Here is a 26,711-nt window from a genome sequence, read left to right as displayed (position 1 = left end):
GGGACAGCGCCCAGGCCCAGAGTTCAGACCCCACAACCAACAAAAAAAAAAAGTTAGAAATCTTATAAATACAGTAAACAAATACAAATGTACAAATCAGCATATTGAAATCAATAGTGCTTTTATATACTAAGAGATAACAAAAATCAAGAAAGTATTTCTATTCACATTAGCCATACCATAAACAAAAAACAAAACAAAACAAACAAAAAACAAAAAAAACCCAGCTTTCTAAATATTCAACCAGGAGTTGTATGATCTCTATCATGAAAACTGATAGAAGAAACTCAACATACCAATACTGGAAAGGCATCCCAGGTTCATGGAGCACAAGAGTTCATACTGTTAAGAAACCTGCCACAGCCATCTATACATTTAACATAATCCTTCTCAAATGTTCAATAGCATTTTTCACAAAAATAGGAAAGAAAAAAAGCATAACCAAAAATGTATGGAACCACAAAGAACCCAGAATAGCCACCAAAATGATCAAGGGAGGGAGTGGAGTGGGTAGGGAGAACACCAAGGCTAGAGATGTCACACTATTTAAAATCAAAGATACTAGAAAGCTATAGTACCAACATGGATAGTAATGGCATAAAAGCAGAGTTCTATGCAAAACAATAGAGAACCCAGAAATAAATCCACCTAACTACAGCAGACTGATTTTGAAAAAAGAGACCAAGAACATTTTTACATAGAAGATTCTGGGAAAACCAGATGTCCACAAATGGAATGAAAAAGCAAGATCCCTAAAGTTCTCAGCTTCTATGAAAATCAACTGAAAAAAATCTATTATTTTCCACATAATGCCTAAAATTACTAAATGAAAATATAGGGGAAATATTTCTAACACATTGGTGTAAGTTTTTGCTTGTTTGTTTTGTTAGGCAAGACTCCCCAGACACAAGCTTTGAAAACAAAAAACAGAGCAATAAGACTATATCACACAAAAAAGGTTCTGCACAGTACAGGAGATAACCAAGAGAGTGAAGAGGCCACACAATGGGAGAGTACTTGAAAACTATATTTCTTACAAAGAATAAAGAATATATAAACAGATTAACTGAACAGAGAAAATGAACAAAGGACCTAAAATATACTTTCTATTCTACAAAAGAAAACATGCAGTCAAATATGATTGTATATGCCTATAATCATAGCACTTAGGAGATGGAAGCAGGTAGATCATGACTTTGTAGCCTGGGCTACAAAGCCACTTCTAAGACAACTTGAGCTATGGGTAAACAAAAACAAGATATACAAATGGCTGAAAGATAAAGAATGCTGAAATCATTAAACATTAGGAAGATGTACATCAAAACAATAGTAAGGCATATCAGCAAAAAGACTTGCAAAATAAATTAAGTGGTGTCAAGGATGTGGAGGGAGTCAAGTTCTCACACTCTGTTGAAATTGTAATTTAGCCCAGTCAGAATATAAAAAGTATGAAGATTCCACTTAAAAAACCCAATACACACATTCACAGCGAAGTCCCATATGCTCCAGCTATGCCATTACTAGTTATATATCCAAAGGTAAAGAAACCCAAAGAAAAGCTTTCAAGGGAACAGCTTCACTCTGTTTATTGTGGTATGGTTCACAAGAAGGGTAAGGGAAAGCACAGAAATGGTGGGATAAAGGGTGAACAAATGCAACAGTGATACTCACTAGACACTAGGTTGAAAAATGAACTATACAACTTGTGAGGGGGGCAGTTGGGAGGGAAAAACTGGGAGAAAACACGGGAAGGGGTGGCACTGTTCAAAAAGAAATGTACTCATTACCTGACTTATGTAATTGTAACCCCCCTGTATATTGCCGTTACAATAACAATAAAAAAAGAAGTCAATCTAAGTGTCAATAATCAAATGAGTGACTAAGGAAAATGTGGAATATACAAAAAAAGGAAGACAACTATAAAAAAGCTCAGCAATGTGGCAGATCCCTGGAGGTCATTCTATTAAGTAAAACAGAAAGAGAAATGCTTCATGGTCTCATTCACACGTGGAACCCAAATCAGTTTATCTCACAAATATATGGAGAGTAAAATCATGGTTACCAAAGGATGGGAAAAGAGAAGAAAGAAGAGAGAAAAAAGTTATCAGGTATCCATAGATGGGAGTGATCAATTCTATAATCATGGTAGGGTAACTACAGTTAATAAAACCAAAATGCTGAAATAAGGATTGTAACAATGAGATGTACAAGACACTATATTGAAAATGAACTTTACAACTTTGTGGGCAGGGGGAGTTGGGGAGGAAAAAGATGGTAGGGGAAAAACAAAGGAGGGGGTAACAATGCTCGATAGATAATGGATTCATTACCTTGCTCATGTAACTGTAACCCCTCTGTACAGTATCTTTACAATAAAAAAAATTTTAAATAAAAAAACGTACCATAACTTCACAATAGTTAAGAACAAATTTTGAATGTTTCTAACACAAAGAAATGGTACTTAAGCTAATGGATATGCCAACTAACCTAATTTGATCATTGTATCCTATATTTGTGTGTCAAATTATCACAACACATTCCAGGAATATGTAGTATTGTGTGTTAATTAGCAAACATTTTAAAAATTGATTTAAAACTCCTCAATTCCAGCTTGCTTGCTTTTATTTGATTGCTTCCTTGTTGGTACTGGGATTCATGCTTGCTAGGCTGGTGTTCTACCACATGAACCACTTCTCCAGCTAGTTAACTGGAAGAGCAGTAGCTTTCGTATCATCCTCAAGATCTCTGCTTCCTGACCAGCTAGGATTCCAGGCATGAGCCACTGGTGCCCAAGCAATTCCCTCATTATTAAGTGATTAAATTCAACTTGTTAATTTACAACTTTGAACCATGTCACCTCTTACCAAAATTACTTCTGATTGAATTGACAAAATTACTTCATAGGCATAGACTTGATTTTGATGTTAGTAGCACAAGTATAAATTAACATGATTATATTTTTGCCTGTACTGCACATGTTAGTATTTCTGCCTCAAAAATGAGATGCTAACTCTGCACCAAGAATAACCCCTATCCCCTATCCTCAACAATATTTTTATAGAGCTAATATCAGAAAATTAAACTAGGCCATTTTAAAAGCTCAGAAACTTGTCCTTAGTAACATAATAGGACTAAAAAACACTATCCGAGTCTTAGATGCTAGCACTCAACTGGAAGGAAATTGCCTTTTTATTAGTGAGATATAATTTCATACTATAAATACCACCATTTTAAGGGTTACATTCCCTGGTTTCAGTATATTCACAAGGTTGTATGAAATCTACTATGTTAATACCAGAACATTTCATTATCCAAAAATCAAATTGCCATATATATAATTTCTTATACAAATCCTATAAAACCACTAATTACATCAGACTCTACTTTTTGCTCTATTCCGGATATTTTATCAGAGTTATAAGGTTGAGTGTGATGGCATATTCCTGGAATCCCAGCACTTAGGAGACAGAGGCAAGAGGACCTCAAGTTTAAGGCCAGCCTGAGCTAAGACTGATTTACTAGTTGAACCTCTCACTGTTTCCCCTGATTTCAATATAGAACACAGCAAATATGGAACAACAAAATACAAGAGACAATGAAGTAAGAATAAACTAAAGGCCCATGTGAGCATCTGAGCCCACCAAACTGTAGACAGTGGGAGCTACTTAAAAGCATTTGTGGGTGGTCAAGACCTCTTGTGACCTCTGCGTGCCTGTAACCCTATACCCTGGGCCCTTACAGAATCACCTGTAGTCCATTTGTGTACATAGGAAGTGTTTTAGCTCAGATATACTCATCATGCATGCTTGTACACTTAAAAGATAAATCAAGGTTAGCTTATGATCAGCCTGCCTGGGATACATAGTAAGACCTTACCTCAAAAACAAAAACTATGATTGACTGATACAGACAGATAGATGTTGTATCTTTCAATATGTGGTCTTTTGTGTGTAGCATTTTTATTATTCAAATATTTTTTAAATCATCAATGAAGCATGATAAATCTGCATAAATCAGCTTTCCATTCTTCTCTTGGCTGACTAGTTCATTGTATGAACTATTTTATTATTTATTGGTTTAATATTTTATTTATCCAGCCCATACCATGGAAACCAGAATATAGCATTTTCTAGGTGCCCATTGTTAAATGACTAAACTGATGAATAAAATGCAAGTTCTGCTGTCAATGGAGGTGCAAATTTGATTCTTACCAGTTTCTGTTCTAATTAATTTGACCAGTTGTCTAACTGTTGTGCTCTTCTTCTTCCTCCCTTCTTCTCCTACTTCTTTTTGAAGGCAGATGCTTTACCACTTAGCCTTCACTCCAACCTTCAAAACGCACAGGGCATAGCAGATTACATATGATTCACATCGTGGGCTGCAGTGCAGCTCAGTGGTAGAGAATTTGCTAACACACATAGGCCATAGGTACAATTCCCAGTGCTGGGGAGGGAGGGAAGGAGAAAAAGAGAGATTCACATAATCATTTCTTCATAGAAGCTAGAAAGGATTCTGGCATCCTATATATATTTTGGCACATTATATTTTGTGAGGCAACTAGTGCATATTTTGTTTGTCCCTAAACTAGATTTTTCTAAGGGACACTCCAAGTTTTGAATAAAGAAACAAAGAAAACTCTCCTTACTATTTTAAACTATTTTTTTATTTTAATTTATTTTTTTTTATTGTGAAAATACTGTACAGAGGGGTTACAATTACATGGGCAAGATAGTGAGTACATTTCTTATCAAGGATTGTAGCCTCCTCCTTTGTTTACCCTTCCCATCCCTTCCCAGCCTCCCCCTCCCCCCCCCACCCAATCCTCCCCCCCCCCAACCAAAGTTGTAAAGTTCGTTTTCGACATGACAACTTGTACTTATTGTTGCAACGGGTCCACCTGTATCCTTATTTAAACAACTTGTTTAAACTATTTTTAATTTATTAATTTTTTTATTCACTAGACGTTCAAATTTAAATGAATCATTAAAAGAAAGACAACTAACTGGGGCATGGAGATGTAGCTAAGTGATAGAGTACTTGCGGGACACAAAAATAAATAAATAAATAAATAAATGCTGTAATTTGTATTAATGTACTTATTTTCAAAAGACTACAAGTACAAGCTAGATGGTGGCTCATGTCTGGTATCCTAGCTACCTAGGAGGCTGAGATCTGAGGATCACAGTTTGAAGTCACCCAGGGTAGGAAAATCCATGAAACTCTTACTCTATTAAACTGCCCCACAAAAAGCAGGAAGTGGAGTTGTAGCTCAAGCAGTAGAGTGCTAGCCTTGAGAGAGAAAAGCTCAGGGACAGTGTCCAAATCCTGAATTCCTGCCCCAGAAATGACATGCATACACACACACACACACACACACACACACACACACACACACACACACACACACACTCACACACACACAATCACACACACATAGAAGGCCACACAAAAACGATGGTACTTGCTAACAACTACCAAACTACTCAACACTTTATATGATTTCATCTCCTGACAATTTTACTTAAGTCTCTTGGTACTGTGTGCTTACTGTAATCCCACTGCTGTCTATCTGTAACTCTGAGTCAGGTCTGTGGTCACCCATCCTACTCTTCCAAGCAATACTCCCTAACCCCCACCCCAAGTGATGTCAGTCTTACTGACACCAGCTGACAGTGTATTGTTTAAGTGAATGACTGCACAGCTGTGAATGAGCTCCATCAGAATAGGGGCCCCTGTTCACTTCAGTGTGAGGGGCTGTAGCTCATGTAAAAGACAACTGTTTAGATTAAGTTCTACTGTCTTGCCAGCTGTGCCATCCCTAACTTCTGAGGGTCTGTTTCTCCTGTGTAAAATGGAGATCCTAAAAGTATTTGCCTCAGTTGTTGGGATTATATTGTTACACATATAATAAGCTTAGTACAGTATCAGGATGTATAAGTTCAGTACAGTAGCAGAAATAATGCACAAGTGGCAGCCATAGTTATTGGAAAACTCTCAGAATCTAGACTGATCTAGTTAGCATAAGTACTTACGAAGCAAAAGTACTTACTAAGTACTTTTAAAACACTTTAAACAGCTTATATATAGATAAATATAATCCTTGCCTGAAGAACTCCAACCTTCATTCATTATTAACTTTCTCTCCTCTGGTATGGGTGCTTGCTTGGTCATCTTTTACATAGTAACAAAATAAAAATCTTCCTGAAATGAGAAAAAAATTTCCTTGGGAGCTCATTTTAACATGGCATGAACTATAAATGGAGGAGTTGATAACAGACATAAAAGGGAGGCTCAATTTATTCAATGCCAACTATTAAAAGTATTATTCAGATGTGGGGGCTCACACTTGTAACTCTAGGTTGTCTGGAAAACTGAGCTAGAGAGGATAGTTCAAGCCCATCTTGGGCCAAAAGTTCATGAGACTATCCCATCTCAACCAACTAAAAGCTAGATGTGGTGGTATACACCTGCATAGCTACACAGTAAGTACAAATATAAAGATTGTAGTTGAAGCTAACAGAAACAAAATGGTAGACCCATCTCAGCTACTAAAAAGGGCCAGAGGCATTACCTGCCTATCAAGTTCAAACTGCAGTACTGTAAAAAGAAAAAAAGGATGATGTGATAAATTTCTACAGTTCTAGAAAAACTGCCATAGAAAAACAATAGGCTACCATCTGAATAGGAAAATACACAATACATATAAAACTATAATGAGCACTTTTTACAACAAACTTTAAAATATATTTTTATTATGCAAATATATTAAGTATTTTTAAGAAAATGAAGTCAAATTAACTAATTATTAGGCAAAAAGACTGATGCAACTTATTTGCCAAGTCAAATTATGAAAAAAAACTTAAGCAAGCCTTATTTTTCTTATATCTAAAATAATGTAATCATAACAGTAACTATTTCTCAGGGCTGTTACAGAATGCTAAGATAAAATACTAAATTAAAAAAAAAAGAAAAACCTGCTAAACAGGAGAAACCAGGAAATTCATATGAATGTTTTTCAAGCTTTATTTAGGAATAGTAAGAATTTAAATTCCTCTTTATTAGAAATGCCCTACATGGTAAAAGACTGGTAAAAGACTGTGTGTTATTCATATGAAGTCACATAAAGTTTATAATTCTAAAAGGTACATTCAATGAAACTGCTCCTTAACCAATTGTATGAATGTTCAACAGGACTGCTAAGATTTAACATAGAAAAATCCAACAAATTATGATATGAATGATGGCATCTGGTATTTTAGCAATTCTTGTGAATCGAAGCTCTGATCATCTATGCCAAAAAATTAAAATACAACAAAATATTCCCCCACAGAAAAACTTTTGTTGTTGTTTTGATCTGTTGTGGAGCTTGAACTCTGGCCCTGGGTGCTGTCCCTCAGCTCTTCAGCTCAAGCTAAGTACTCTACCACTTGAGCCACAGCGCCATTTCTAGGTTTCTGGTGGTTAATTGGAGATTAGAGTCTCACGGACTTTCCTGCAGGGGCTGGCTCTGAACCATGATCCTCAGATCTTAGCCTCCTGAGTAGATAGGATTACTGGTGTGAGCCACCAGCGGCCAGTTACACACAGAATATTTTTGAGGAATACTTTTCTAATTATTTCCTGCAGTGTGTCTGATGTAAGTAGAAGTAAAAAAAAAAAAATTGCATCTAAGATTCTGAGTCCAATTCTACAATCAAGACAGACATTTTGCCTGGGAAGTCTGAGCCAACTGTACCTCCAGTTGAGTGCAAAGCCATATGGATTTCCTAGGCACACTTTCATAGTAGAAAGCAGGCTCCTAGCACAGCTGGGAGTGTGCATACCTCCAAAAAAAGGTACAATGTGAATTGGAATCTGTCTTATAAATGAAAGACTAATTCATTACTTCATAATTGGTATTTTCCAGATTTGGATGCTCACAGGATTTGGTCCAAAATTAATTCTGACAAAGCACAAATCATGGAATTTTTATGTTTGAAACTGCATTGTACTTATATAAATATTTGAGTTCAAAAATATGTTTCTTAGTTGGACACATGTCACCAACTAGAAGAAAATATTAATTCCTAACATGTATAATGAATGGAAAACTCCAGTGTATGTAAAACTCCAGTGAGATTCTAAGCAAACCCATGTGCTCCTGAAAACAGGGTCATCTGACAGATACTTGGTGTGCACTGTGCACTAATTTACCTGCCTTCTCTGCAGTCACTTCCTGGGGCTTCAGGATAACTAACTGATGCAGAAGTAAAGAGCCTGATACTATTAGAACTCCATTTCCCCTCCAAACCTCAGGAATCCAAACAATGATTAACAACCCCCTTCCATCCCTCCCACACGCACAGAAAGTCAGAGAAATATCTATTAAGTATATTAATGTGAGCAGGGCCTATACAAAGATATGTAGGGGCAAACCAGTAGGAGAGGCAGGAACTGATGCTGCCTGCCACAGAGATGCATCAGCAATGTGCTCAGGAGCTACGCAGCATGATGGCATCCTGCCTTCTCATTCTGACATAAGTCATTCCACCTTTCCTTGCACTGCCCTTCAGAACCCCAGTGGCTTTTTCTCTTCTTTGAAAAGCTCCTCATTAATGAACCTTTTCCTTATTAATGCAGTAGCATCTATAAAATCATCTTCCTAATTGTCTAGTGTATATTGTGCTGTCTTGCACAAAGTATAAAGCCTTGCTTTGACTGCAATGCAAGGACAGAGAGCTACGATTGCTGTTTCTGTGTGAACAAGGGATCAAGTTTATCTGATAGTGTAGCCAGCCTCAGAATCTGATGAGGGGGACCCAGCTCTTGCTGCAGAACCTTGTCTGTCTTGGAGTCCCACAGAACCAAATGTGAGCATGCTGTGACAGACCCATTAAACTGCGACCATGCAGAGACAGAGATGACTGAGTCTTTCAGGAAGCTGTGTGTTCTGAGCAGTCGTCTCCTGAATAACTATTGCTTCAATTAGTCAGTGGCTTCCCTGCAGAATACCTGGTTATTCTGAAACAACACACAATGTATACATGCAGAGGAACACACACACCCATACAACTTCACCTTCTATACAGAAGCCAATCAAGAAACACCTGCAAGTAAATAACATACCAACAAAGCTTCATTATATCCTTCCCCCGCCTTTTTCTCCTTGTCTTTCTCTTTCTCTGGTGTCAATTCTGGAGCTTGAACTCAGGACCTGGCCATTGTCCCTGAGCTTCTTTTATTCAAAGCTAGCACTTCTACCGCTTGAGACACATTTCCACTTTCAGCTTTTTGGTAGTTTTTATTGGAGATAAGAATCTCACAGGGTAGGGTGTTAGTGGCTCACACCTGCAATCTTAGCAACTCAGAAGATTGAGATCTGATGACTGTGGTTCAAAGACAGCTGAGACAAAAAGTCTGTGAGACTCTTATCGCCAATAAAAAATACTCAGAAAAAGCCAGGAGTGGCACAGTAGCTCAAGTGGTAGAGCGCTAGCCTTGAGCAAAAGAAGCTAAGGGACAGTATCCAGATCCAGAGATCTAGCCCCAGGACTAGGGAGGTGTCATGGATTTTGGGCCTGAACTCTGGGCCTGGACGCTGTCCCTCAGCTCTTCAGCTCAAGGCTAGCGTTCTACCACTTGAGCCACAGTGCCACTTCCGGCTTTTTTTTTCCTGCTTCTGTGGTGCTGAGGAATCGAACTCAGGGTCTCATGCATGCAAGGCAAGCACTCTACCACTGAGCCACCTTCCCAGGCCATGTCATGGATTTTCATGCCCAGGCTGGCCCCAAATTGCAATCATAAAACACTGGTACCAGTTAGTATTCCTTTTTGTAAGGTAAAAAATGAATAGAATCCCAGATGATGATGCCTAAAAGTAAAACTGAGAAGCACAATTAGAAGTATTTAATGATTGATTTTAAAAAGGGGCAGTGAGCTGGGTGCCAGTGATTCATGCCTGTAATCATAGCTATTCAGAGGGCTGAGATCTGAGGATTGTGGTTTGAAGCCAGCATGGGCAAAAATGTCTATGAGACTATCATCTCCAATAAACTACTCAGAAAAGCCAGAAATGGTGCTGTGATTCAAGTGGCAGAGTGCCAGCTTTGAGCAGAAGCTCACAGACAGTGCCCAGGCCCTCAGTTCAAACCCCAGGACTGGCAAAAAGAAAAAGGTCTTGTTTGGTCATTGGTCATTTATGTGTCTGTGGGAAGGTAAAGAGAGGCACAGAAATGGAGGGACAAAGAGTAATGTAGCAGTGGTACTCACTAGACACTGTGTTGAAAATGAACTATATAACTTATGGGTGGGGACAGAAGAGAAAAACTAGGATAGGGAAGGAAAGGGTGACATACATCCAAAATTGTAATCTTTACCTGACTTGTGTAATGTATCCACTTTGTACATCATCTTTATAATAACAGTAAAAAAAAAATTAATTGAAAATAAAATAGAAAGGGTCTGCAAACTATATAGGCTAAACCTGGCCACCTGCTTGTTTTCATAAATAGGTTCAAAATAAACTTTGTATTTTATTGAACAGGCCACACTCATTCATTTATATACTATATGTCTACTTTTGTACTCTCAGCACAGACAAGTAGCTACAACAAAGACCATAGAGTAAAAGCACAAAAATATCCAAATAGCAATCAAGAGCAATACAATATCACAAAACTTAACCTAAAATTACATGTCGAAGCCATAGTAACAAACACTGCATGGTACTGGTACAAAAACATGAAAACTAATGGAATAAAATAGAAGATCCAGAAATAAGGCCATAGACCTTAAAGCCATCTAATTTTTTATATAAATTCCAAAGCATGAGAGTCACAGAGAAAAATGCCTCAATGGAGAAAAAAAAAGCCTCTTAAATAAGTGCTGCTGGGGAGAACTGGATATTCATGTGTAGACACCTGAAATTAGCTCTGTCTCTCATTTTGTACAAAAATGAATTCAAAATGGATAAAAGACTTTAATATTAGACCTAAAATTCTGAAACTACTGCAGGAAAATCAGTAGAAATACTTTTGAGATGTAGGTATAGGCAACTATTTCCTAAATAGGACTCTAATTGCTTCAGGAAATAATAGCAAGAATTAACAAATAGCATTGCATCAAAGTAGAAGCTTATGCACACCAAAAGAAATAGTTATCAGAGTGATGAGACAGACTACAGAATGGGAAAAAGCCTTCACTGGCTATGTACAAAGAGCTCAGGAAATTAAATACCACAGAATAATAAAATAAGTGGACAAATGAATTAGACAGTTTTCAAAGCAAAGTACAAATGACCAGTGAACACATGAAGAAATTTTCATTATCTTTAGCTATAAAAGAAATATAAATCAAAATTATATTGAAATTCCATCTCACTCCAATCTGAATGGCCATCATCAACAAAACAAACAACAGATGCTGTTGAGAATGTAGTGGGGAAAAAGGCTTTACCCACGGTTGGTAGGAATACAAATTAGTGCAGCCATTATGAGAAGTAGTATGGATGGTCCTCAAATGCCTTAAAAATATTCCAGCACAATGCCTCCTGCTTAGCTACTTGGGAGGCAGAGACCCAACCATACCACTTCTGGTAGGTATCCCTGAAAAAAACTAAGTCAGAAGCCAATAGAAATATCTGCCCACTCATGTTTACTGTGGCATAATTCACAACAGCTGAGTTATAGAATGAGGTGAAATACCCATTAATAGGTGAATGAACTAAGAAAATGTAGACACATACAATGGAGTCTTATTCAGCCACAAAGAAAAATGAAATTGGGTCATGTGCAGAAAATAGACAGAACTAGACACCATCATCTTAAACAAAATAAGCCAGACTCAGAAAAACAAATATCTCATATTTCTTATATGCTGATTATAAATCTATGAATACAAAAAAAAAGACACAAACCTAACTGGAGAACTATTGCATGGAAAGGTGTAGGGGGAGAATAAAAGAGGTCAATCAAGAATGGTGGTGGAGAGAATTGATTAAGATGAATGTATATTATATACATGTATATAAATATCATAAAACATTATTTTATAAGTGAATAAAATAAAAAAGCAACAAATGCTATATTATTAAATGCTAAGTACTTTCCTACCAGAATAAATTGCCTAGCATAAAGTAATGCCGAGGTGCCAACTTCAAACCTATTTTATTAATAGCACAATTAAAATGTCATTGCTGCTCCTTCTCATTAGTTTTTTTTTTTTTTTAATGATGAAACATGATTTTTTCCTAATTTTAGACTGACTACTTTTGGGCAACACAATGAAAATATAATGCCATCATCTATTAAGCTAAGCAGGAAGAAACTCTCAGCATTTCTAATCCAGACTTTTTTAAAAAAAGGCTACAAAAGTAAACTTAATACTAAATTATGCTAATGGAGAAAAATATCAAAACTCTTTCTTAGCCCAGGGGAAACCATGAATAAGTTATGATTCCTAAATTCAATATAACTCTTCTTGTGAATTACCGTAATTACAACAATTACACTTACTTTGCAGGACTCACTGGACTAAATAGTGATGCTCAAGAACTTTGAAGCATCTCAAGGTGTGGCCTGACACTATCCCACCCTCTTAGATCCAACACACATCCTTTACTTCCTCCCTGAGAATCAGGAGGCCTTCAGTGGGCACTGAGAGCTTTTTCTTTCCTCTATTGGTCTGATGATAGTATCTGGACTTTAATGAAATATCCTAGTCAACAATCTAATCAACACTGGATTGTAAAGGCAATTTAATAACTAAAGGAATGTGTATCTCAAGAGAATGGGGATATTATCCTCTACTGTTGAGATGGAAAATCTGGAGGCCATGTGGAAACTGGATGGTAGGGCAGACACTAGAACCGCACAGAACAAAAGGAGGATAAACACCAGATACCTAATCCATTCAGTGGCAGAAGAATGGATAAGAAGAAACTGAAAATACATCCTCGAGGTGGAATCAACTGGATTATTTTGTCAACTGATTTTCAAGGTTAAGGCTTTGTTCTACTTTGTACACTTGAAAAACAGTTGCGGGGGAGAGAAACTGGGAGAAAACAAGGGAGGGGTAACCATGTTTGACAAGAAATGTACTCATTACCTCATTTACGTAACTGTAACCCCTCTGACATCACCCTTATAATAAAATTAAATTTAAAAAAGTCTTTTCTCTGAATTTAAGAAAAAGGACATCCTTGAGAACATTTGGTAATAGATTCTGAGCTCTTTCACTTTTTATTTTTTTTTCTTTCACTATTTATATCCACAAGGCAAAGACTACGTGGCTGGAGCTAAAGGGCTGGCAGCGTGGAATGGAGTAAGATTTACAAGATAGTGTATGGGTCTCGGATCTCCTCTTCCCTTTTCTCTCTCAACACTCAATGATCCTCCCTTTCCTCATACAATACAGAGCAGAATCTCTAATTTTTAGGAATTTAGGTTAAGAATTCGAAACAGAAAGAATCCCATGGACTCCAAATTACTTGAACTGATTCGAAACTTTGGCAAAGTAGCAGGGTATAAAATTAACCCTCAAAAATCAATGGCATTTCTGTATAGCAACAATGAGAAAAGCACAGCTGAAACCAGGAAAGCAACTCCTTTTGTAACAGCCACACAAAAAATAAAATACCTAAGACTAAACTTAACTAAAGAAGTGAATAAAGGGCCTCTATGACAAAAACTTTAAAAACCTGGAAAAGGAAATCAAAGCTGAACTTAGGAAGTGGAAAAACCTCCCATGCTCCTGGATTAGAAGGATCAACATCGTGAAAATGGCAATACTTCCAAAGGCTATCTACAAATTCAATGAGATACCTATCAATATTCCAACCTCATTCTTCAATGAAATACAAGAAGCAATCCAGAAATTCATATGGAATAATAAAAGATCCCAAATAGCAAAAACAATTCCTAACAGAAAGAACAGTGCTGGAGGAATATCAATACTAAATTTCAAACTCTACTACAAAGCCATAGTAATCAAAACAGCTTGGTACTGGTACAAGAACAGACCTCAGGACCAATGGAATAGAATTGAAAACACAGAAATGAACCCACAGACCTATAGCCACCTAATCTTCGATAAGGGAGCTAAAAAAATGGAATGGAAGAAAGGCAGTCTCTTCAGTAAATGGTGCTGGCAAAATTGGTAAATCACCTGTAGAAAACTAGAGTTAGATTCTTATATATCACCTTGTACCAGAATCAACTCCAAGAGTCAACTAAGAGTCAAAGCAGACACCCTGAAAACATTACAGGAAGGAACAGGAGAAACCCTAGGTCTCCTTGGCACAGGCCAAAATTTTCTTAATAGAGACCCAGAAACACAACAAATCAAAGAAAGGTTGGACAAATGGGATTGCATAAAGTTGCAGAGCTTCTGCATAGCAAAGGACATAGCTAGCAAGATCAATAGAAAACCCACTGACTGGGAGAAGATCTTCGCTAGCCATACAATGGACAAATGTCTCATATCTAAAATATACTTGGAACTCAAAAAATTAAATTCCCCAACAACAAATACACAAAGAAACAACTTCCCGAATAATAACTGGGCTAAAGACTTAAAGAGAGACTTCTCTGAAGAGGAAATAAGAATGGCCAATAGACACATGAAGAAATGCCCAATGTCTCTAGCCATGAAAGAAATGCAAACAAAAGAACATTGAGATTCCACCTCATCCCAGTTAGAACAGCTATGATCAAGAACTTTAATAACAATAGATGCTGAGGGGATGTGGACAGAAGGGAACGCTACTGCATTGTTGGTGGGAATGTAAACTGTTCAACCACTTTGGAAAGCAGTATGGAGTTTCCACATAGAGCTCCCCTATGACCCAAGAGTCCCACTTTTGGGCATTTACCCAAATGATCACAAACAAGGCTACCAGCACAAAACTAAGTTATGGAACCAATCCAGATGCCCCTCAGTAGATGAATGGATCAAGAAAATGTGGTATATATACACAATGGAATTCTATGCCTCCATCAGAAAGAATGATATCGCCCAATTTGTTAGGAAATGGAAAGACTTGGAAAAAATTATATTAAGTGAAGTAAGCCAGGCCCAAAGAAACATAGGTCCCATAGTTTCCCTTATTTGCAATAACTAGTACATGTGTAGGACAAGCTATGTACATATGACCATATAAAATGATGTTAAGTGAAATGAACCACAAGATAGGGACACAAATGTTTTTTCTTGCTTGCTATTATTTCTAATGTATTTATAATGTAACGTGATTGTTGTTTGTTTGTTTCTTCGTATGTTCCTCCCTTACGGTATAACTCGTTTTCACTTTATTTGATGCCGGGGCCCTGCATCTTGTATATACACTTCTCTAATTTGGAGAGGGGAAGGAAAAAACTGAAAATGCTTAAATAGGGATACAGGTTAACCCACTGTAACAATGAGATGTAAGAAACACTAGTTGAAAACGAACTTTACAACTTCGGAGGGGGGAAAAGGGGAGGGGGTAGTTGTGGAGGTCTGAGGGAAGGGATGGTAGGTGAAAAACAAAGGATCAAGCAACAATGCTTGATAGGAAGTGTACTCATTATCTTGCTCATGTAACTGTAAACCCTCTGTACAGTATTTTTACAATAAAAAATGTACCAAAAAATATTCGAAACAGAAAATATATGAGTAGCATTTACAGAAACAAGCATTGACTTAAGAATTACTTTTATTGGTAGCTCCTCATTATTATTCAAACATAAATGACTGTTACACTAGTACTACAAAAGAACTGGAGGTATGACTTAAGTGGTAGAGTGCCAGCCATGAGCAAAAAAGAAGGGTTCAAGTCCCAGTACTAGCACCAAATATATACAAATACACACCCATACATACACTCCTAAAAACATAAATAAATACATAAATTACTACAAAGGTCCCTGCTATCTTATAAAGTTAGCTGTAAAGGGTACAGTGACAGATGCCTGTACTCCAAGTACTGGGGAATCTGAGGCAGGATGATTTTCAGTTTGAAGCTAGCCTGGACTACTCACAGAAATCTTATCTTAAAAATAATTAAAAAAAATAATAATAATAAAATGATTTTTAAATGAAAAAATATAAAGTGGATGTGAAAGTCATTAAGAAAGAACCTGTTATCAGATTTAGTTAAAAGAAAAAAAAAAACTGTGCCAGTCCTGAGGCATGAACTCAGTCTCTGAGAGCTTTTTTTGCTCAAGGCTAATACTGTACCATTTAAGCCACAGCTCCAATTTGGGCTTTTTATAAGGAGGTGTGGAGGGGGTGTTTAATTGGATTCTTATAACTCTCCTGCCCAAGCTGGCTTCAAATCATGATCCTCACATTTCAGCCTCCTGAGTAGTTAGGATTACCATGAGTCATCTGCATCTACCTCCAAGGACAGAATTTTGAAGGTTCAGTTTATCTAGAAAGATGTGTAGTCATACCTTTTATTTTCAAGGAAGCACTTTAAAATATAAGCCACCAATACAAAAACTGATTGTAATTCTAGCTTCATGAGACCTGGAGTTTTCTCCTGATTAACTGGGCAAGTACATACCTCCTAACAAAAGTCTACAACATTTAACCTACAAAATGTAGGTGTTAGTAAGTTAACTGAAACAGGATCTATAGTAAGGTTCTCCTAAGGTACAGGTTGAAAAGATAGCTTAGACAGCTTAGAGGGAGTGCAAGGAGAATAAGAAGAGGAAGAAAATGAATGCTATTTGACTATCTCTGAAAAACAGCTTAATTTAAAATAAGAGTGAAAAGTGAGAAGGTTGGGAAATTGTGTGTATGTGCATGCATGTGCATGTATACACATGCTCCTATGTATGTCCATGAATGCGCACTAATACAGGGGTTTGAACTAAAGGCCTCATGTTCCAGCTTGGCTTTTTTTGCTCAAGGCTGGCACTCAACCACTTGAGCCACACCTGTACTTGGAGATAAGAGTCTCTGAGATTTATTGGTACTGGATGACCTTGAACTGTGATCCTCAGATTATAGTCTACTGAGTTGCTAAGATTTTAGGCATGAGTCAGTTTTGAGGATTTATGAGAAATATTTGAGAAGATGTGACATGTCAAGTTTCTTCACATAGGACATGGCACAGCTCATTGTCAGGTGCATCAACAGAACTGTCCCAACACCAAAGACAGACTCAGGTCCCTTTCCCTGGACAGTGGGAGAAAAAATTAAGTTTGTTTCAGAATGTTCCTCTAACTTTCTTTGAAGATTAGATAACCTTTAATGGGCAAAGCTATTTGTGTTATCTTGAGGGAAAAAAAATCACCAGATCTTGGTTTTATTTACAAAGACTATTTATTACCTGTACTGAATAATGGATCTTGTGTTATGCTGGGAATGAACTACCCTGAAGCAATAACTCAGAAATTAAGGATTCTTTGTGAAATATCTGTCTTTTGGAGATTTTTATGCCTCTCCCATTATTTGCTTGTATTAAATACAGAGCACTGAAAGTCTGAACCTCACAGTGAGTTGGGGAGAAAAAAAAATCTTTGATATAACCAAAGTTGTTTTAGCACGGATTTTTATCAGACTCAAGTTTAAGAATATCTAAGAAAATAGAAATATACACCCTCGAAGTACTGCCTATGTACTTAATAAGACAAGAAAAATGGTTTGAAAGCCTACCAATAATCTGAAAAACATTCCATTCTCCCATGAGACCACCAAATGGAAAATCTCTGTGCTGTTCTTCAGCTCCATGTAATAGAAGTCAATGACACTTTAATGTAAAAACCAAAGAACTATTCCAATTCTGCTTAAGATTTTTTAAATCGCTCTTGGGGATTTAGAAAATCGATGGCAACCTTTATTTAAAGCCATATTGGATGAAATTGTTGATTTTAAATAAGTCATCATGTGTTATGAAAAACAGGAAAGCTTTACTACAAACTGAATAGAGTATATATTGCTTTAGTATATTGGTTTTATTTGTTTGTGTGGGGTTTTTTTGGGTGGGGTGGAGAGGGTTGGTCGTGGGGCTCAAACTCTGGGCCTGAGCTCTGTCCCTGAGCTCTTTAACTCAAAGTGAGCATTCTACCACTTGAGCCACAGTGCCACTTCTGGTTTTTCTGGTGGTTAATTGGATTTTCCTGCCCAGGCTGGCTTTGAACTGAGATCCTCAGATCTCAGCCTCCTGAGTAGCTAGAATTACAGAACAGGGTGTGATCTCTGCCATTACATTGTTATTTAACAGAACTAAGACTAACAGATTAAAACATCCTGGTCTGGTGCTGGTGGCCCACTCCTATAATCATAGCTATGAAGGAAGCCAAGATTTGTGCCCGGACAGACAAATCCATGAGACTTTCATCTCCAGTTCACCAGTAAAATGCCAAAAGTGTAGGTGTGGTTTAAGTGATAGAGCATCAGCATTCTATGAATAAGCCAACTAAGAATACTAGGCCTTGAGTTCAAGCCCCAGTACTGGCATATATGTGTGGGCGCACTCATGCACACACGTACATGAATGAACATACACACACAGAGCATGAACACCATTCTATTTGACCTTCTGAGTCAACCATGTATGTGTAACAACCTCCCACTGAGAAAACTGTTGGAATTTTGCAATAACCTCTCTATTATAGAAATGTTTTCCTTGCTAATATTCAGAAAATTATGGGTCAGCTTGTCAAGAAATGATTTGTCAACAGCAAGTTGAAGTTCATCTAGTAAATGACAGATATGCATTGCTTTGGGTCAGATGACACTGTACTTCCTTCCACTGAACAAAATAAAAGCAACCCATGAGAAACAGTGGAAGAAAGGACTGCTTTCCTCTCAAGGCAACAGATGTCAACCACAATGAGCATTCAATTGCAATGTCATTACTCAGAATTGGATATCTCAAGAAACTACAGAAAAATTCCCATCAAAATATGATAAATATTTGCCCTCTCTGACCAATCTGCAAAATAGGATTTGCTGAAATGGCCACAAGCAAAATGAAAAAGAAAATGACTTATGAGAAGACTTGATGACCTAATTGCAAAATTACTACAGGAAAAAATAAAAGAGATACAGCCTTCCGCTCCTGTATATGATAAACATGACCCCTGAAGAGCTGAAGGTAAAGCAAATCATGTTCTTAAATGAATTCATGGAAAGATCCTGAATAAATTCCCCTTCCTATCACACTCTTCCTTTGTAGGCTAGGGACTAAGCACTTCATCAAAGGCAAAACAGAGCCAACATTTGCCTGGTTTAATGAGTTCATTAGCTGATAAAATTGCACAATGTAAAAATCTTGCTGGGTTGAATATTTCTGAAGCAGCACCTAGCAAAAATTAGGACGAGGCTTAATTTCAACAAGCCTCTGGCATGCTACTTCTCATAAATGCCTAACTATTAAGATTTGAGGATTGGAAGGGTGTGGCTTAGTGATACAACGCTTGCCTAGCATAAATGAGGCCTTGGGTTCCATCCCTAGCACTGCAAAAAAATAGTTTGTGTGTCTATATGTATAAGTAAACACATATATTGTGTGCATGCATGTGTAGGTAAATATACTAGTATTTACATTAAGCTTCTAAGGAACCAAAAGGCAAAGCAAACTTTCTAGCTAGTATTCTTCCTGTAAAAAAAAAATTAATATACCTATTTTTTAACATGGCAGGTAACTCATAAACATCCTCTGCCCCAGGATTTTAACACATGATACAATAAACCTACAGGATTATAAAAGGCACTCCCCTACTGTCCCAAGGTCTGAAGTCTGTCTACATATGCCATGTCTGCCTCCCTCCCTGTCCTATTGTGTACTACCCTGACAACCACCCTCTTGTCTCCTTTCCCCTTGCCTTCTGCAAGTGTCACACACATTGCTATCTTCATGTTTCTATAGGAGGGACCTTCTTCCTTCTTCATATTTTCCTCCTCTGATTCTGTTTTAAAACCCCAGTGCAGCCAGGCACCAATGGCTCACCCCTGTAATCCTCGCTAACCAGAAAGCCCAGATCTGAGGATCAAGGTTTGAAGCCAGCCTGGGAAAGTCCATGAGACTCTTATCTCTAATCACTGAGAAGGCTGGAGGTAGAGCTGTGGCTCAAGTGACAGAGCACTAGCCTTCAAAACAATCAGCCACAGCTCCATGACTGACCAAAAAAAAAAAAACTCAGGGAAAGCCCTGAGTTTCAACCCCAGGACTGGCACCAAAACAGAAACAAAAACAAAAAACTGTGTAGAGAAGAGAAGTAGGTGGCAGGTGTGGCACTTCATCTGAGGCCTTTCCTAAAGACTGCTGAAATGGCTCCTATGGCAGGGATCTAGGGAAACTGTGTCCATAACAGGGCCATGGCAGCTTTTTTTTGTTTCTGGTTTGGTGGGGGGGAGGGGGGGGGCGTTTTTGTCAGTTGTAAGGCCTGGGCACTGTCCTTGAGCTCTTCAAGTAATCTACCACTTGAGCCACAGTGCCACTTTCAGTTTTCTGGTGGCTAACTGGAGATAAGGTTCTCATGGACTTTCCTGCCTGGGCTGGGTTTGAACCCCAATCCTCAGATCTCAGCCTCCTGAGTAGCTAGGATTATAGGCGTGAGCCACTGATGCCTGGCTGGTGGCAGCTTTTGCTTTCCTTTCAGGTCAAACCAGCAATTCACTTCTTATTTTCTACCATGAAATTAAGTTGATTTAGTATGATCAAGCAAGCCAGTCTAAAGTGTATGAGCACACAACTCTCATTCCCAGGTATTTCCCCAAGATGTCTTCAGAAAAACCCTACTTCTAATAAAGACTCTCATCTTCTCATGCCCAGAAAATTAACAGATTAAGATTGATCTCTAGTGATAATGAACAGCCCTACTTTCATACCCTGTCCAACTGATTGCCCAAGAGATGACCTAAAACTCTCAGTTCATGTCAACCAAGCTGAGAAATGCACATGACAGAGTGGTGGGCAATAAAAAAACCAAAATAAAAATTTAAAAAAAGATCTTCCAATCTCAGCCTTCAAATAACAGTCACTAAATGTACTAAACATATTTCTTAATCATAAAACAAGACCGAAGCCAGGTGCTGGTGGTTCACACCTGCCCCTTGCTACTCAGGAGGCTGAGATCTCAGGAGCCTGTGCTGGAAAGTCTATGAGACTCTTAGCTCCAATTAATCACCAAAAGGCCAAAAGTGGGGCTGTGGCCCAAGTGACAGTATACTGGCCTAGAGCAAAAAGAGCTCAGGGATAGCGCTCAAGCCCTGAGTTCAAGTCTTAGTACTGGCACCAAAGGAAAAAAATGGCCTAAATTATGGGTGAAATAGTGGTGGGAAAAATGGAAAGCATGATAGAAAGGGTGACACTGATCAAGATGCATTGTCCTCATGACCTGACTTATGAAATTGTAACCTTTTTGTACAACTACTTCATAATAAAATTTATTTTTCCATAATAAAATTTAAATAAATAAGATTATAGTATTTTTAAGAACCTGTCCAAACCAAGTATATGATGACATACAACTATGATCCCAGCAGTGATGAGGCTAATAAAGGAGAAGCTAGAGCTCAAGACTATCTGGATATATAGAGAATTCCAGGCCAACTTGGGCTACATAGAGAATTCAATATTACTGAGGGCTATATAGAAAGACCCGATCTCAAAATCAACCAACTATCCAAATGTGTATATAATAAAGCAATAATGACAAATAGGGTTATATATTATCTATTCCCAAGAAATAGTGCCCTGAGACTTCTGATAAAAACAAAAGCAAAAAGAACTGCCATCTTATGAGATTCAAATTTTTACAAAGTCTATTTAGTTATATATTCCCAGTAGCCATGAAACGCAATCAGTGCCCTGTCAATAAAAGCATGGCTAGACCAACCAGATGTTTCTTAAGGGTATGAAATGACACTACATGCTAATGCTCTGTAGAAAAGATCAGTGATATCCATTACTTCTAAATAGGCCTTTTAAAAAAGTAAATCAAATTGTCTTTATCTCGCATAAATTAATAAAAACAAAATTCTAAATAACATTTAGAATTTTCTCAAAACTGTGAAATTCAAAGTTTTCCACTCATATATAATTAGCACATGGAGCACTACAAAATACACACTTAAGCAGGGCTCAGGTGGCTTAAGCCTTTAACCCTAGCTACTCAGGAGGATGAGATTTGAGAAATGCAGTTTGAAGCCAGCCCAGGTAGAAAAGCCAGAAGACTCTTATCTTCAATTAACCACTAGAAAACTGGAGGTGGAGCTGTGGCTCAAAGTGGTAGAGCACTAGCCTTGAGCACAAAAGCCCAGGGATAATACCCAGGCCCTAAGTTCAAGCCACACAACAACAACAACAACAACAAAAACAAAACACTCACTCCACTGAGCTATCAAAGATAGGAATTTAGATAGGGCAAAAATTTATTTGTAATTTAAATAATTTTTTAAAATACTATTAGAAATAATAGACTGTTCAAGTGAGTCAATTATTTTGAAAAGCAAAATTCTTCTTGTGCTTGAAGTAAGTTGGTCATCTGTAAAAGCTGCTTCTGAGAAAGGTGTCTATAATCCAACTACTCAGGAAGCTGAGAGTAAGGAGCATGGTTCAAAGTCAGCCCAAGCAGGAAAGTCCATGAGATTCCTACCACCAATTAACCAGCAAAAAAATAAATCCAGAAGTAGAGCTTTGGCTCAAGGAGTACAACATCAGCACTGAAAAAAGAGAAAGCTAAGGGGTAGCACCTAGGCCCCAAGTTTAAGCCCCAGGACAGGCATATTAAAAAAAAAAAGGAAGAAAGAAAAGCTAACCCTGCTAGCCACATAGCAGATATTGAAAAGTATCTAAAATGACCTTCATGTATAAAAGACTCACAGGACTTTGGTGTGTGCAATAAAGTAATACCATCAGGCTACTGTGGTGCCTGAATCCCATAAAGTTAAGTCAAGTTGTATGTAGCAAACATGGGAGATATCTCACTATGTTTCTCAGGCTGGTCCTGAACTCCTGTTCTCAAGAGATCTTCCCATCTGAGCCTTTTAGTAACTAGCACTAACCCTGCAAAACAAGGATCTGCTTTAGCAGTATGCATTCTATCCATGGAAGAAGACATCATTCAAGTCCACTGTAGTAGGAGCAAATGACTGGTCATACCTAACACCTGTGTTTGCCACATCATGTATCTTTAATAGGGGTATGTTTGTTTAGCATGTCCTCAAGAATAAAAAAAAAAATATTCTGACTATAAATCAGTATCTCCATCAGAGCTGTCAGTTAATGTAGAGACAAAAGGAAGATCCAGGCAGTTAAAATAGAAATTTGGAAAATGTAAACTAACTCATTGTTTAAAAATGTTTTAAAATTTTCTACCTTTATTCATATTTACATACTGCAAATTTATTTTTATAAATCAGACTGTCAAGATTATAAACACTGCCTGAGAATTTGCTATAAATTATTACACAGTATATTCTCTGAAAATAAATTCTCACATATTAAATAGAAATTTCCTTTTCTTTATCTAGAACATGAAGTAGTCCATATTCTTTATAACAATCAGTATGGAAATCAATGCAAACATGAAAACAAAGCACTCTGTATTGTTATTGAGGTTCTGTATTCTAACAATAGCTCACAGAATGACCTTTGAAATTAAGCTGAAAGGTCGATAATGTGAATATATTTTTATACCTAAGCAATTTACATATATTATGTATTCGAAAAATACACAAAAGATGACAACTATGTCAAGTATATCTAGTTTACAAAAAGTGAAAGATAGTAAAAATATGAAAATAGTAATTACATGAAATAGTACCATATAGTAGCATTATAAGAGTGCTTTACTAAAAGTTATTCATTGTAGTTTGGTCATATACATAAAACCATTATATATTCTTTAGATATATCAAGTAATACTAAAAAATAGAACTTTTAAATAAACCCACTATAGGTTTTTAAACTTCCTGTTAAGTTCAAATATCCACATACCTGAGCCAACCTCCTTCTCTTCTTCTTCAATGCTGTTTTTGATGCTGTCATATTCCTCATCGATGGTCTGGTTACCACGCATCTGAGACAATATTCTACGGGCCTTCTGTGTCTGTCCTTTCTGAATTAGCCACCGAGGACTTTCAGGCAAAAAGAGAAAGCCAAAGAACTGTATAACTGCAGGAATTGCTGCAAGTCCCAACATATACCTGGAACAAGAAATTCACACTCATGTAAGCACCCAGTCAATCTTTATCACACATTTTTGTTTATGTTGATCACAACAATATCTAATGTTTCTTTTTGCCATATATTATATGCAACACGTATCTCAAAATAGATATTTTCATAGTGAACTAAAAATCAAAAAATGAGAAAAATCTAATACTCCTCTCATATAAATTACCATAAAATAGGCAAAAGTCACAATTATAAATACATATTCTGAAACAAAGACATAAAAAACACCAATGTAGCTGAGTACCATTCCCTCATGCCTGTAATCCTAGCTACTCAGGAGGCTGAGATCTGAGGATTAGTTGTTTAAAGTCATCCAGAAGAGAAAAATCCATGAGACTTTTATCTCTAAGCAACAAAATGGCTGAAAGATGGGAAAACACTGTATCCCAATATATACCTGGATCAATTTTTGTGAATCTATTAAAATAAGTTAGCTATATATTTTAAGTGGTATATATGGTTTGTGAATTATTTTCTAAACAGAGCTTCTACTTTTATTTTTAAAAAGCTGATCATCATGAATCATTTTATACCAAAGAATTGACCAGACACAAAATCCCAGTAGATTCTACAGGTCATAGTAGATGGATTCTGCTTCAGTTCACAGAGGAAGGTGGATGGATGGGTGAATTGTCTTCCTCCTGCCCCACCTTGCTAATAAAAATCAGTACATCACACACACTAGGCAAGCCTTCTGCCCCAGCTCATAACTGATTGAAATTTAAAATTATTCTCAGCCAGGCACTGGCGGCTCACACCTGTAAGCCTAACTACTCAGGAAGCTGAGATCTCAGGATCATAGTTTAAAGCCAGCCCAGACAGAAATGCCTGTGCCTGTGAGATCCTTACATCCAATTAACTATCAAAATTCTGGAAATGGATGTGTGGCTCAAAGTAGTAGAATGCTTGTTTTTTTTTTTGGCAGGAGTGGTCCGGTTGTGGGGCCTGAACTCTGGGCCTGGGTCCTGTCCCTCAGCTCTTCAGCTCAAGGCTAGCGCTCTACCATTTGAGCCACAGCGTCACTTCCGGCTTTTTTCTTTTTGCTTATGTGGTATTGAAGAATCGAACCCAGGGCCTCATGAATGCAAGGCAAGCGCTCTGCCATTGAGCCACCTTCCCAGCCCAGAATGCTAGTCTTGAGCACAAAAGCTCACAGTGCCCAAGCCAAGAGCTCAAGCCCAGGACTGGCACACATACATACACACACACTCAACATAGGGTTGTTATGGTTGAGATAAGTATCCTGTAAAGGCCTTGGTTGCCAGCCTATGACACTATTGGGAAGTGATAGACCTCTAGGAAGTGAGGCCTGATAGAAGGAAGTTAGGTCACTGGGTATATGCCCTGGAGACACTGGGATCCCAGTTCCTTTCTCCTGATGGCCATTCAACATGCATAACCATTTCCTTCACAACATGCGCCTACCATAATATACTATCACACCATAATCTCTAAGGAACAGACCAACAGAGCATGGCCTAATACTTCCGAAATTGTGAGTCAAAATAAATCCTGTGCTCACAGAAGTCAGGTTGTTGTTTTGGTTTGTTTTGTGCTAGTCCTGGTGTTTGCACTCAGGGCCTGGGTCCTGTTCCTGAGCTTTTTCGTTCAAGGTTTAAGAATTCAGTTTTTTAAAGTCAATTTAATTGTACTTCTCAATCTTAATTTATATTGTATTATAACAAATTATGCACCTATCTGACTATCCAGCACTATGCCTACTAAAGTACCTGTCATAGAGTAGGTCCTTAGTAAATGTTTTAAGAAGTGATATTAAAGCAGCTCTGTATCTAAACTTTATATATTAGCTACAGAGAAAATTATTGTGATTGATGCAACAACTCTTTTGCATTAGTTAGGTCTGCAAACCTGTTTACATGGAAATTCCTTTCAGCCAAACTACTATAGACAAAAATCAGACATCCTCTGGGAAAGTCTCTATCTAGATGATAACCTGTGAGGTCAGCTCAAAAAACTACATTTCTCTGGTCTCCTCTCCTTTCCTTTGTTAACTACATGACCAAACCTATTATGCAAATGAGAGCTGTACTGCTATAAATAAAAATTATGTTCTCTCTTTAAAAATTTGAGAGCCTGCCAGTGGTGGCTCATGCCTGTAACCCTAGCTACTCAGGAGGCTGAGATCTGAGGATCAAGGTTCAAAGCCAGCCCGGGCAGGAAAGTCTGTGAGACTCTTATCTCCAATAAACCACTGGGAAAACCAGAAGTGGCACAGGGGCTCAAGTGATAGAGCACTAGCCTTGAGCTGAAAAGCTGAGGGACAGCATTCAGGCCCAGAGTTCAAGCCCCATGATTGACCACACACACACACACACACACACACACACACACACACACACACACACTTGAGAGCTGGAGGCCAGTGGCTCAGGCCTGTAATCCTTGCACACACACACACACACACACACACACACACACACACACACACACACACACACACACACACACACACACACTTGAGAGCTGGAGGCCAGTGGCTCAGGCCTGTAATCCTTGCTACTTAGGAGGCGAAGACCTAGATTCAATACCAGCACAGGCA

General features: G+C 37.7%; 1 protein-coding gene across 1 annotated transcript in view; it reads right to left on the bottom strand.

Annotated features, from left to right (window-relative positions):
* The window catches only part of Slc2a13 (solute carrier family 2 member 13), a 343,464-nt gene that overhangs the window by 246,369 nt on the left and 70,384 nt on the right, over positions 1–26,711 (bottom strand). Inside the window, exon 3 of the mRNA XM_042677720.1 lies at positions 23,912–24,120. Coding sequence (XP_042533654.1) covers positions 23,912–24,120 — 209 coding nt within the window. The remainder of the gene's footprint in view (positions 1–23,911; positions 24,121–26,711) is intronic.

Source organism: Dipodomys spectabilis, unplaced genomic scaffold (assembly GCF_019054845.1).
Source record: "Dipodomys spectabilis isolate Male_0828 unplaced genomic scaffold, ASM1905484v1 ptg000039l, whole genome shotgun sequence".
Classification (NCBI taxonomy): domain Eukaryota; kingdom Metazoa; phylum Chordata; class Mammalia; order Rodentia; family Heteromyidae; genus Dipodomys; species Dipodomys spectabilis.
This window is presented reverse-complemented; position numbering and strand designations above follow the sequence as displayed.